Raw genomic sequence first — 12655 nt, forward strand, 5'->3', positions numbered from 1 at the left:
AAAAATATATGCAAAACTATTTTTTCAAATAAATATTATGATGATGAGCTTTGGTGGTGATTAAAGTCTTTAATGTTTGATGTGATAGTTATTTTTCATTTAGTATGCTTCTTCGGGTGACTTTGTTATATATATTAGATATATAATATGTAATAATATATATATTATAATTATATATTATATATATTATATATAATATATATTAAAATAATTTATATTATATTAGAGTTATATTATGGTGGTGAACAGTTTTAAACTGTAAAAGCAGATTAAAGTATGTAGTATTAATGAAAGTTTATCTATGAAAGTCACAAGAGGGAGTATTTTATACTACATAAAAATACTATATAAAAAACAATTTGGTGCTAATATTTTGATCTATTGGTTTATTTTGGATTTATCCAAGACAACAAAGCCACACCAGGATATTTATTTTATAGAAAATAAGAAAAAGGAAAAAAGAAAATTGCATTATGATTTTCTAGCAATTTCTGTGTGTGGACATTTTTGTCAACAAGGGTCACCAGAAGGTAGAAAATGAATGTACAGAGGATATCCCACAGGATTTGTTTCAGAATATCCTGTACTAGGATTCGTTACAGATCAGATCTTCCTGTATGTCCCTGAGACATTTTGGATATGTGGCAGACACATAAACTTACATACTGTGGGATTCCTCTGGATATTCAGCCTGTTTCTCCAGTATAGACTTCAATTACAGGTGTCAGGAAAAAGTGGAGAAATTTGTGAATCTGTCATAATATTCAGACTTTGGTATAATAATATTAGACTTATTCAGTGTGCTCAGTCTGGTAATGTGTTTAATGGTTCATTTATAGATTCAATAAAAATATTTGTATTCTTTAAAGGTCCACTGTGGAACTAAACACAAACAAGTTGAGTCAATTCTCTGAACAGAACCAAACTTCCCATTGCAAGAGTCAGATTCAACAGCAACACAATAAACAGATTATTTATTATAAATCTCACAGAAACCTTTCTGAACATCTTTGCCAAATTATTCTGGCAAATAAACCATTTAAATAAAATAAATCTTCTGAATATAGGTCTATAAAGAGTGATGTTTTGACGCCCACGGGAGGCTTTTTATATGTAGTAAAGCAGAAAGTCCGCCACCAGTCCTGCAGGGAGAGTAGAAACATATGATCCAGGGAACAAAGCAGCTGTCCTGCTGCTCACAGAGCAGCCAGCTCCTGCAGCAGCTTCTCCTTCTCCTGCTGGAGCTCCACCATGCTCCGCTGGTTCTGCTCCAGGCGGTCCTCCAGCCACTGCAGCAGCGGCCCGCTCACCGCGGACATCTGGCTGCACAGGTTCTTGGTGAACACCGAGCCGTTGTGGATCTTCGTGACGGGGTCTAGGTGCGCCAGGCTGTGGATTTTCCGGTACGTGTCCTGCTCCTCCTGACACAGGATCCGCGGCAGCTCCACGGCGGACTCCAGGCACACCTTCCCGATGGCTGCGCGTGGGGCGACGTGGATCGGGATCTCTACGCGCTCGTACTCGGAGCCCTTCTGGCCCTGGACGGACTGGAAGCAGGTGTAGAGCACGCGGCCCGTCTTGGTGTTCTTGTCCTCGATGAAGCAGGAGAAGATGAGCCCCACGAAACACTGGTCCAGCATCTGGTACATGGCCTGCGTGCGCACGTCCACGTGGGAGGGCCACACGGTGATGTGCGGGTGGGAGTGGTACCAGCCGACCACCCGCATCGGCTTCCCGGTGATGTCGGCCAGTCGCTCCGCCTCCGTGGAGGCTGCAGAGAGCTGCTCCGGGGAAATCTCCACCCGGTCCTTCCTCTTGTCCGAGCGGCGGAGGATGATGACCGAGTGGATGTGGACGATGCGCGTGGGCTCCACCTGTCCGATGCACAAACCCATCACTTCCTCCTTCTCTGTGCTCAGCGCGTGGTTCATGCACACCAGAAAGGCGTCCGACTCCAGGTGAACTGCGCTTACTGCCATTTTATTAGATAGAGAAACTAAAGCGAGAAACAAGGAGGAAAACAACAACCCGGAGCTTCACTTCCGCATTCTGAAGTCCGACACACAAAAGTTCCGCGTTGGCGCAGCCGCTCTTTGGTTCCGCGTTACAAGTAGTTCAGAGCGAAGCTTTCTTTTATCCTGTTATATTACCATTACCAGTGTTTTAAGTGGAACAAAATAAGTGCTGGTGCTCCCTTAATGACTTGCTGTCAGTTTGTCATGCAAATATGGGACAAAAACATGGGTGATACTTACATGTAAATCTATAAATGTATCTGTAGATTAATAGTTTTTTAGCACAGAAATGACAAAAAACAAACACAGCAAGTTCTAAATCAAATCCACATTTACCGAATTCAAAGTGCCATGGAGACACTTTTATGAACTTCAAGCCTCATTGCATGGGCATTAAAAAATAACACTGAAAAGTAAAAACATAAACTTAAAGTTCATTAACCCTTTCATGCATGAATAAATAAAAAGCAACATGTTTCACATTTTTGTAAAAAAACAAACAAACAAAAAAAAAAAACTACTGAAGTGGTTTATTTACAAAAATACCCTCTTCTTTCATGAATATGCAAGTAAAAAGCTTGTAAATAGGTGCCCACTTCATGGCCACTATGCATGAAAGGGTTAAAAAAAAAAAAAAAAGTACATTTAGACTTATTTAGCTTATTACCAGACTAATTTAACAGTGTATTACTATTACACTTTTGCTCTGTGAAATATGTTTTTTACAGCATCAGGCCTGGTCCATAACACTTAGTAATATTATCTCATTTTAAATCTAGAAATAATCTTCAAAAACTCAAACTACTGACCAGCCGTACACTTAGTCTGCAGCATCTGACCTTCATTGTCTGGTGTAGTAAATGTTAAGTAGTACTACTGTAGTAAATGACTGTTAGTAGTACTACTGTAGTAAATGACTGTTAGTAGTACTACTGTAGTAAATGACTGTTAGGTAGTACTACTGTAGTAAATGACTGTTAGTAGTACTACTGTAGTAAATGACTGTTAAGTAGTACTACTGTAGTAAATGACTGTTAGGTAGTACTACTGTAGTAAATGACTGTTAGTAGTACTACTGTAGTAAATGACTGTTAGTAGTACTACTGTAGTAAATGACTGTTAGTAGTACTACTGTAGTAAATGACTGTTAGTAGTACTACTGTAGTAAATGACTGTTAGTAGTACTACTGTAGTAAATGACTGTTAGGTAGTACTACTGTAGTAAATGACTGTTAGTAGTACTACTGTATTAAATGACTGTTAGGTATTACTACTGTAGTAAATGACTGTTAGTAGTACTACTGTAGTACATGACTGTTAGGTAGTACTACTGTAGTAAATGACTGTTAGTAGTACTACTGTAGTAAATGACTGTTAGGTAGTACTACTGTAGTAAATGACTGTTAGGTAGTACTACTGTAGTAAATGACTGTTAGTAGTACTACTGTAGTAAATGACTGTAAGTAGTACTACTGTAGTAAATGACTGTTAGTAGTACTACTGTAGTAAATGACTGTTAAGTAGTACTACTGTAGTAAATGACTGTTAGGTAGTACTACTGTAGTAAATGACTGTTAGTAGTACTACTGTAGTAAATGACTGTTAGTAGTACTACTGTAGTAAATGACTGTTAGGTAGTACTACTGTAGTAAATGACTGTTAGTAGTACTACTGTAGTAAATGACTGTTAGTAGTACTACTGTAGTAAATGACTGTTAGGTAGTACTACTGTAGTAAATGACTGTTAGTAGTACTACTGTAGTAAATGACTGTTAAGTAGTACTACTGTAGTAAATGACTGTTAGTAGTACTACTGTAGTAAATGACTGTTAGTAGTACTACTGTAGTAAATGACTGTTAGGTAGTACTACTGTAGTAAATGACTGTTAGTAGTACTACTGTAGTAAATAACTGTTAGTAGTACTACTGTAGTAAATGACTGTTAGGTAGTACTACTGTAGTAAATGACTGTTAGTAGTACTACTGTAGTAAATGACTGTTAGTAGTACTACTGTAGTAAATGACTGTTAGTAGTACTACTGTATTAAATGACTGTTAGGTATTACTACTGTAGTAAATGACTGTTAGTAGTACTACTGTAGTACATGACTGTTAGGTAGTACTACTGTAGTAAATGACTGTTAGTAGTACTACTGTAGTAAATGACTGTTAGGTAGTACTACTGTAGTAAATGACTGTTAGTAGTACTACTGTAGTAAATAACTGTTAGTAGTACTACTGTAGTAAATGACTGTTAGTAGTACTACTGTAGTAAATGACTGTTAGTAGTACTACTGTAGTAAATGACTGTTAGTAGTACTACTGTATTAAATGACTGTTAGGTATTACTACTGTAGTAAATGACTGTTAGGTAGTACTACTGTAGTAAATGACTGTTAGTAGTACTACTGTAGTAAATGACTGTTAGTAGTACTACTGTAGTAAATGCCTGTTAGTAGTACTACTGTAGTAAATGACTGTTAGTAGTACTACTGTAGTAAATGACTGTTAGTAGTACTACTGTAGTAAATGACTGTTAGGTAGTACTACTGTAGTACATGACTGTTAGGTAGTACTACTGTAGTAAATGACTGTTAGTAGTACTACTGTAGTAAATGACTGTTAGTAGTACTACTGTAGTAAATGACTGTTAGTAGTACTACTGTAGTAAATGACTGTTAGGTAGTACTACTGTAGTAAATGACTGTTAGGTAGTACTACTGTAGTAAATGACTGTTAGTAGTACTACTGTAGTAAATGACTGTTAGTAGTACTACTGTAGTAAATGACTGTTAGTAGTACTACTGTAGTAAATGACTGTTAGTAGTACTACTGTAGTAAATGACTGTTAGGTAGTACTACTGTAGTAAATGACTGTTAGGTAGTACTACTGTAGTAAATGACTGTTAGTAGTACTACTGTAGTACATGACTGTTCGGTAGTACTACTGTAGTAAATGACTGTAAGTAGTACTACTGTAGTAAATGACTGTTAGTAGTACTACTGTAGTAAATGACTGTTAGTAGTACTACTGTAGTAAATGACTGTTAGGTAGTACTACTGTAGTAAATGACTGTTAGTAGTACTACTGTAGTAAATGACTGTTAGTAGTACTACTGTAGTAAATGACTGTTAGTAGTACTACTGTAGTAAATGACTGTTAGGTAGTACTACTGTAGTACATGACTGTTCGGTAGTACTACTGTAGTAAATGACTGTAAGTAGTACTACTGTAGTAAATGACTGTTAGTAGTACTACTGTAGTAAATGACTGTTAGGTAGTACTACTGTAGTAAATGACTGTTAGTAGTACTACTGTAGTAAATGACTGTTAGTAGTACTACTGTAGTAAATGACTGTTAGGTAGTACTACTGTAGTAAATGACTGTTAGTAGTACTACTGTAGTAAATGACTGTTAGTAGTACTACTGTAGTAAATGACTGTTAGTAGTACTACTGTAGTAAATGACTGTTAGTAGTACTACTGTAGTAAATGACTGTTAGTAGTACTACTGTAGTAAATGACTGTTAGTAGTACTACTGTAGTAAATGACTGTTAGTAGTACTACTGTAGTAAATGACTGTTAGTAGTACTACTGTAGTAAATGACTGTTAGTAGTACTACTGTAGTAAATGACTGTTAGTAGTACTACTGTAGTAAATGACTGTTAGGTAGTACTACTGTAGTAAATGACTGTTAGTAGTACTACTGTAGTAAATGACTGTTAGTAGTACTACTGTAGTAAATGACTGTTAGTAGTACTACTGTAGTAAATGACTGTTAGTAGTACTACTGTAGTAAATGACTGTTAGTAGTACTACTGTAGTAAATGACTGTTAGTAGTACTACTGTCAACACTCAACTCTGCTCCAGTTTGTAACATTATAGCCGCCATAATTTTTTTTTCTCCACCTTTCCTGTCATTCAAAGCACGTCCACCTCAATATAAACACAGAAGCGAGTGAACAACGTGACGTGCGACGCGACATTGTGTGCTACCGGTCTAAACCGGTCTTAATACATTTCTTTTGAGGCGACTTTTTATTTTTGTTTTATCCAAATCAACAAATATAAGTTGTAATATGTGGTGAAGTCATAGGAGGGTATACTGATTGCTGAAGAAAGTCGGTAAAAGTCCAGGTATGCACCATACGCTGTAAAAAAAATCCCAGTACGCAAAGGAAAATAATTTAAAAACACTGACCATTACAATGACAAGATGTAAATTATTTCATTCGTATTGGAATACTTATTGTAAACACCATGAATAATTAAATTAAAATAACTTTTATGACTTAAAAAATGCTAATACTCATAAGATGTACTACATTTTAAAAATAGAGGTTTATAAGGTTTCTAAAGGGACGTGGTTGTATGTAATGCATAAAATTAATTCAGAAACCAATCTACAAAATTTTAATAATGTGAGAAATGCCAACTGAAAAAACGTAAATGACAAGTGAAACCTTTAAAAAATAAGTACATTTTTGAAAAAATAAACAGTTTATTACTTTTAAAATGGCTTTTTTTTTCTTTCTGAAGGTAAGGAAAAACATTTACAGTAAGTTTTAATAAGAAATTCGTTTTTTTCTGTGACATTGTGCTTTTGTCCCTATTCAATTTCGATTTTTTGGGTGCTGATTCGATTAAAATGGCGATTCTCACAATTCTTCGATATTGCTGATTTTTGTACATTCAAAACAAAATAAATGTATAAAAATTTTTTCTTAATTTCAAAGAGGAAAAAACAACACTGTATCTAGACCATCATTCAGCTGCTATAAAGCCCAGGAAGACAAGAAAAATTATCCATAAAAACAATAAAAATGACAAAAAAAAATTATAATGGATATTTTTTATTTATTTGAAAAGAAAATAGATTTTTTTTTTTTTTTTTTTTTTTTTTACAAAATATCAATTTTAAAATTGTGAAGCAAAAAATCCAGATTTTCGATTTTTGATTTGATTTTCCCACCTCTAGGAAAAAGACTGGTAATGCTTACCTGAAAACAGGAAAAACGCGCTTTGAGCCCAACAACAGAATTTGGTTCAGATCATGTCATTATATGGCAGCATAATAACTGATACTGTGTTTTCCTTTACAGCAACACATTCAAGGTACAAAATTAAAAGACTTAAAAGTTATAAATCAGTGCTGTGTGTTTCCTTCATTTGTTTTCTTTTAAATTTAATGTGTTTATAGGAGTCTAAAGCAGAGCTCTGGGGTGTCAGAAGTCAGTCCTTAAGGGCGGATTTCCAGCCGGTTTTCCATGTATCCCTGTTCCAACACACCTGGCTAGCCCTCAAATGGATCCAGCAGCCTGTGATGTTCTGCACTATGACAGATTCATTTGAGTCAGGTGTGTTGGATCAGGGATACATGGAAAACTTGGAGGGTTGGCCCTTGAGGACCGGGGACATTCCTGGACGAAAGGAAATGACAGAGTTTGTCAGCAAAGTTGCTGCGTTATGATCAGAAACAAGTAAAAGTAAAAATATTGCAATGCCTCGAGCTCACAGGTAAGTATTCAGCCGACTCGGATCTCTTTGGGTTGATTTATTAACAGCTTTAGGAACAAGAGCTGCTGCTTCAGCCAAAACTCACGCTGATCTAACTCGCGCGGCCTCACCCCAAAACTTCACAATTTCCCCTTCCGCTCCCCAGAGTTTACCCATCACAATGCGAGTCTCACACGAACATAACCCCGCATGCACAGAACAGCAGGTCACAAAAGGCAAATAAGAACAATAAAACTACAGCTATTACAATATAATAGAACACAGCTGATACCAATGGATTATTAAATATGTTGTGTCATTTACAGATTTGGAGCAGTTTTGATTTCAGTGCAAATAAATAAAGAGGCAATAAATAAGTTAATCTTACCTCTGAAAATGTTCATTAGCAAGTTTGGACTAGAAGGGGGGATTGCTCCGTTTCAGACTTGAAAATTGTTGCTAGTTCTTTATTTTTGGTTAATCTTTTTTTAAAAGTAATTTGCCAAACATAAAATAAACAAAAAGAACATATTAAGTTGTCGCAAACACCAATCAAGAATGTTTCTAGAAATGATGGTCTTTGTCACGATTTTCTGTTGCTGCATTACTCATGATGTCCTGAAGGGGGCGACAAATCCCACCAGCTGCTGGCGGGTGAAAATGAAAGTTAATCAAACCAGAAGACAAGACTCTTCCTGCATCACAACAGTTAGATAAAACATGCTGAGCACAACTTCTCTCAGGATAATAAAAAAAAAAAAAGCAGACTCCCTTCAAGATGACAGACGACAACAGCAAAAACTCTGGTGAGACATTTATTCCTGGTTGATTGGGGGAATTTCTTATGTTGGTTAAAATGTTGCCTTAAATAGCGGCATGATAGTTTGACATTTATAGGTTCTCTGTCTGATTTCAGTCAAATACAAAACATCTGAAATGTTTCAATCTCTCTAAATAGAGGTAACCTAACCTACAGGTAACATCTTCCCAGCTATGTCCATTATAAATGTTCGAAAAACTGTCCCAAATGTCTTATATGTGTATGTATGTATACATATTTGTGTTGTGCGTTTGTTTTGTGTGTGAGAGTATAAAACAGAAATACAGAGTAAATAAGTAGCTACCCTATAGGATCTCAGTGTGTTGAAGTTTGTTCTTTTGGAAATAGTTAAAATATAAAGAATAAATAATACAGTTTTTGATTAATACGAGAAAAATGATTTCAAGGGGTGCTCCACCCCTTAATGTGTTTTTTGAGCTGAAACCAACATAGTTTTACTTAACTGTGATGAAAACCACTTATACTGTTGTTGAAGTTTTTAAATTGCTTTAAAAATCAAGATTTTGTGGGTTAAACATGACATTCCTACGGGGTAAAACTAGATTTTGTTTTCCGTGTTACAGAGAGGTAAACTTGGTGCTCCTCTACAACACGCTCCTTCAAGATGAAAAAAGGGAGGTCCTTGCCATGCAGGCATAGAAACCACATCCATCGACACAGATGTATGGATGTGAACTTATCTAACGTTTACTAAGTTATGACTTTCAGACCTTTGAGCTTTCGAGAAAATATGACACCAGTGGGACAGATCTATGTTTGTAAGGGGTGTAAAAGTAACACTAGACTTTACTCTTTACCTGCTGATCCTCATCCGGCGACAAAGAGCAGTTCAGACTGAAACGACTCAGACTGAAACAGTTCTGGCTGAAACGGTTCAGGACCGCATTCTTCTTCCTCAAGCTGCTTTGTGAATTATAGCATAGTCATCACACACAACTCTCCTCCACCGATTCCCCCCGAATTCCCCCAGAATTTACATTTCTGAATGTGTTTTGTTAAGCTGCTGTATCTGACTTGTAGAAATGTACTTTGCGAAGACATGCTTCGCTTCTCTTTCAACACAACTCCTTGCTTCACTGCAGCTGCAACCTGCTCTGCCTCGGTCCTCTGACCTTCCATTCCCAGGCTGTGGGAGCCAGAATCCACTTGAGCCAACAGGGCCGACGTGCTCAAAGGGACAAGAAAACATTCAAAGATGGTCTGGTGTTTACCAGCCGCCCAGTAAAGATCCAAGAGCGGATTCGTCTGAGTCTAGGGAAAGATTTGTCTGGATGGCAGGGAGCCATGCGCGTGGGCTTCACCAACATGTCACCCTCAGCCAGATCGCTACCTCTGCCCAGCTATGCTATTCCCAACCTCACCAGCAGCCCCGGCCACTGGGCTGCTCCTTTGCCCGAGTACTTCTGTTATGCAGGTTCAGAGCTGGAGTTCTGGCTTTCTGCAAGTGGAAATGTACACTGTGCAAACAACATAAAAAAAATCAGGCTACTGTCAGGAGTGGACCTCAGCCAACCACTTTGGGCCATGATGGATATCTATGGGCAGACATGTGACGTATGCCTCTTAGGTATGTTTTGCTTGACTCAAACTCAAATTTCTTGCTCTTGGCTAGCATAGCATTCCACATGTGCTATAACAGTTTGGCTATTAAAACGACTGCTGCAGGTTCAGAGAAAACAGAGATGCTTTGGATCAGAAGATCCTGTCCTGCACCAGAGCCTCTTCCCACAACTGGTGACGACAGCTGGTCCTTCCTCAGCATGGAAACAACACCTGGTGAGAAGAGTCCACACCTGCCAACGTGACCTGGTTTCAGCTGATTATTGTCAGACAAAAAGGAGGCTGCAATCTGCTGGATGATTTCTGACAGTCTTAGTGTTGTAACTGTGATTCTTCTCTTTCATTACAGATCTAACCTGTGTGTTGTGCATGACAACAGAAGCCAGAATCAACTTGCCATGTGGTCATCGGTGTTTGTGTAACACATGCTGTTCCAGAGTTTTGCAGGAGTTTGGCAGATGCCCTCTGTGTTGGCAGGAGATCAGTTCCCCTCCAGTGTACTGAGGAGAACTTTTGAAGGCTGAAGTCAAACAAACTGATCTTTTTTATTTCTTGATCTTCATCTTCATCTTCATCTTCGTGCCGCTTATCTGGGGTCGGGTCGCGGGGGCAGCAGCCTAAGCAGGGAAGCCCAGACTTCCCTCTCCCCAGCCACATTTGCCAACTCTGCTGGGGGGATCCCGAGGCGTTCCCAGGCCAGCCGAGCGATATAATCCCTCCAGCGTGTCCTTGGTCTTCCCCGGGGTCTCCTCCCAGAGGGACGTGCCTGGAACACCTCACCAGGGAAGTCCAGGAGGCTTCCTGACCAGATGCCCGAGCCACCTCAACTGGTTCCTCTCGATGCGGAGGAGCAGCGGCTCTACTCTGAGCCCCTCCCGGATGACCGAGCCCCTCACCCTATCTCTAAGGGAGAGCCCAGTCACCCTGCGGAGGAAACTCATTTCAGCCGCCTGTATACGAGATCTTGTTCTTTCGGTCACGACCCACAGCTCTTTTTTATTTCTTTATTTACAGTTAAATTTCACCCTGTGGAACATATATTTGTCCTAATAAGATGTTGTATAAAACAGTGATGCTAAACAGCGAGGCCACAACCAATTCTTAGGCCTCAAGTGCCACCTGGAGTGCCACAAAAAACTTCCAGTTTTACACCCATAAGCTGTCAGGACAGCATAACTTATCAACTAGGCTAGTATTGCTCCTGTTCTGAAGAGTTTCAGTTGCAATGCAGCTTCCCGCTGTTTGTACAACATTCTGCAGTGCTCAACATACTCCAATGAGCAGGACACTCAGCTAGCTGTTAGCCTGTACCAAAAGTTATGAAGAAGTAGTTAAAATGAAAAAAATGAAGACATGAATGGGCCCAAACCCTCCTTGAAGGCCAAAATATTACAGTCCAACTAATAAAGTCTGCTTTTGTAAAAAGGCAGAGCTGAGATGTGTGCTTTCTAACGCTAGCTTACGTAAGCTAACGCTAGCTTACGTTTGCTAACGCTAGCTTACGTAAGCTAACGCTAGCCATCTGAAGCTTCAACAGTAAAGCAGCATCTAGAAACCAAACAGGCGGAAAGACGGTGGGATTTTTAACAAAAACAGATGCAGAAAACATCTGTAATCTGCAATCTGTCTGGTAATTCTTAAAACAGTTTAATAAATTGTTTAATGTTTTGTATGTAAATATCTAAATAAACTATAAATTATTAATCTAATTGAATCTTTTTATTATTTTGGATATATTTAATAAGCACGATTTTACTCATCAAATTTACATTTTTTTTCCATCAGTTTTTTTTTTTTTTAAGTTCAACTATTTTTGCTGTAGTAAAATATAATATTCAGTTTTTGTTTATTGTGCTTATAAGCCAAACTTGGGCTTTTAAATGTGTTCTTGTAGATTGATTTTTTTTCCCCATGAATTATCAGCCTATTGGGCGGCTTATTGTACTTAAACTTTTACATACATCTGATATACAAACATCTGAATACAAATCAAACAAGTGAGATCAGTTAAACCAGTAAAGTGTTAATGTTTTTATAGTGGAAAAGTTGGGCCCAAGCATAAAAAAGCTACACAGCTCCTGATTATAAAATATATTGAAGAATTTCACACTTATGTTTTGGCAGATGTCCACTTATATGACCTACAGTAAAAATATCTGATTGCCACACTAATAAACGATTTATTGAAGAAAATGTTTTTGTTTTTTAAAAAAAAAAAAAGTAAAAAAAACTCTTCGAACAGGGGATGAAATAAAAAGACAGTATAAAGACCTTCGAATGTGAACAAAAGAAATACTGACATATGATGAAACATTTGCAAATAAAACAGGTGTTTATGGAGGGTGGAAGGTCACCTTAAACTAAAAGAAAACATGAATCAATATGACACAGTCCATTTCTAATATATGCTTTATTTACTTTTTGTAAGGATTTCATAAACTGACCCACCAACAGGCTAGCCATCTAAAAAGTCGTCAGCTCGCAATTTGGAGAGCAGAAGACTGTTTTTAGAAAAACAAAAACAAGAAAGAAAAAAAAATCAGTCAATCATGCACTGACCCAAGATATTTTGCCACTTGGTTGGTAATTATGCCTTTGGCATCACAGGTACACTGCACAATCAGTGAATGCATGTTTCTTTTCTGTGCACATGCTCAGTTTCTGTGGGGGGCACAAGGCCCCATTAATCTAAGAAATCACGTTGCTGCAAAAAGAGTGTGTGGAAACTTTTAACCAGCA

The 12655-nt window shown here is 37.8% G+C and overlaps 2 protein-coding genes across 2 annotated transcripts; one reads left to right on the forward strand and one right to left on the reverse strand.

The window, feature by feature from the left end:
- Nucleotides 1-833: 833 nt before the first annotated feature.
- On the reverse strand, nucleotides 834-2036 carry brcc3 (BRCA1/BRCA2-containing complex, subunit 3). The gene has a single exon (XM_079256667.1). It carries the CDS (start codon nucleotides 1977-1979, stop codon nucleotides 1197-1199), a length of 783 nt encoding a protein of 260 aa, XP_079112793.1. The 5' UTR covers nucleotides 1980-2036; the 3' UTR covers nucleotides 834-1196.
- Nucleotides 2037-7519: 5483 nt separating this feature from the next.
- On the forward strand, nucleotides 7520-10433 carry LOC306768162 (E3 ubiquitin-protein ligase NEURL3-like; the record flags this gene model as incomplete). The annotated part of the gene is made up of 4 exons (XM_079256394.1): nucleotides 7520-7536; nucleotides 9439-9923; nucleotides 10022-10132; nucleotides 10354-10433. The coding sequence occupies 4 exons, from the start codon at nucleotides 7520-7522 to the stop codon at nucleotides 10431-10433; spliced, it is 693 nt and encodes a 230-aa protein (XP_079112520.1).
- Nucleotides 10434-12655: the final 2222 nt, after the last annotated feature.

This window comes from Telmatherina bonti (genome assembly GCF_933228915.1).
Source record: "Telmatherina bonti genome assembly, chromosome: 17".
Taxonomy (NCBI): Eukaryota; Metazoa; Chordata; class Actinopteri; order Atheriniformes; family Telmatherinidae; genus Telmatherina; species Telmatherina bonti.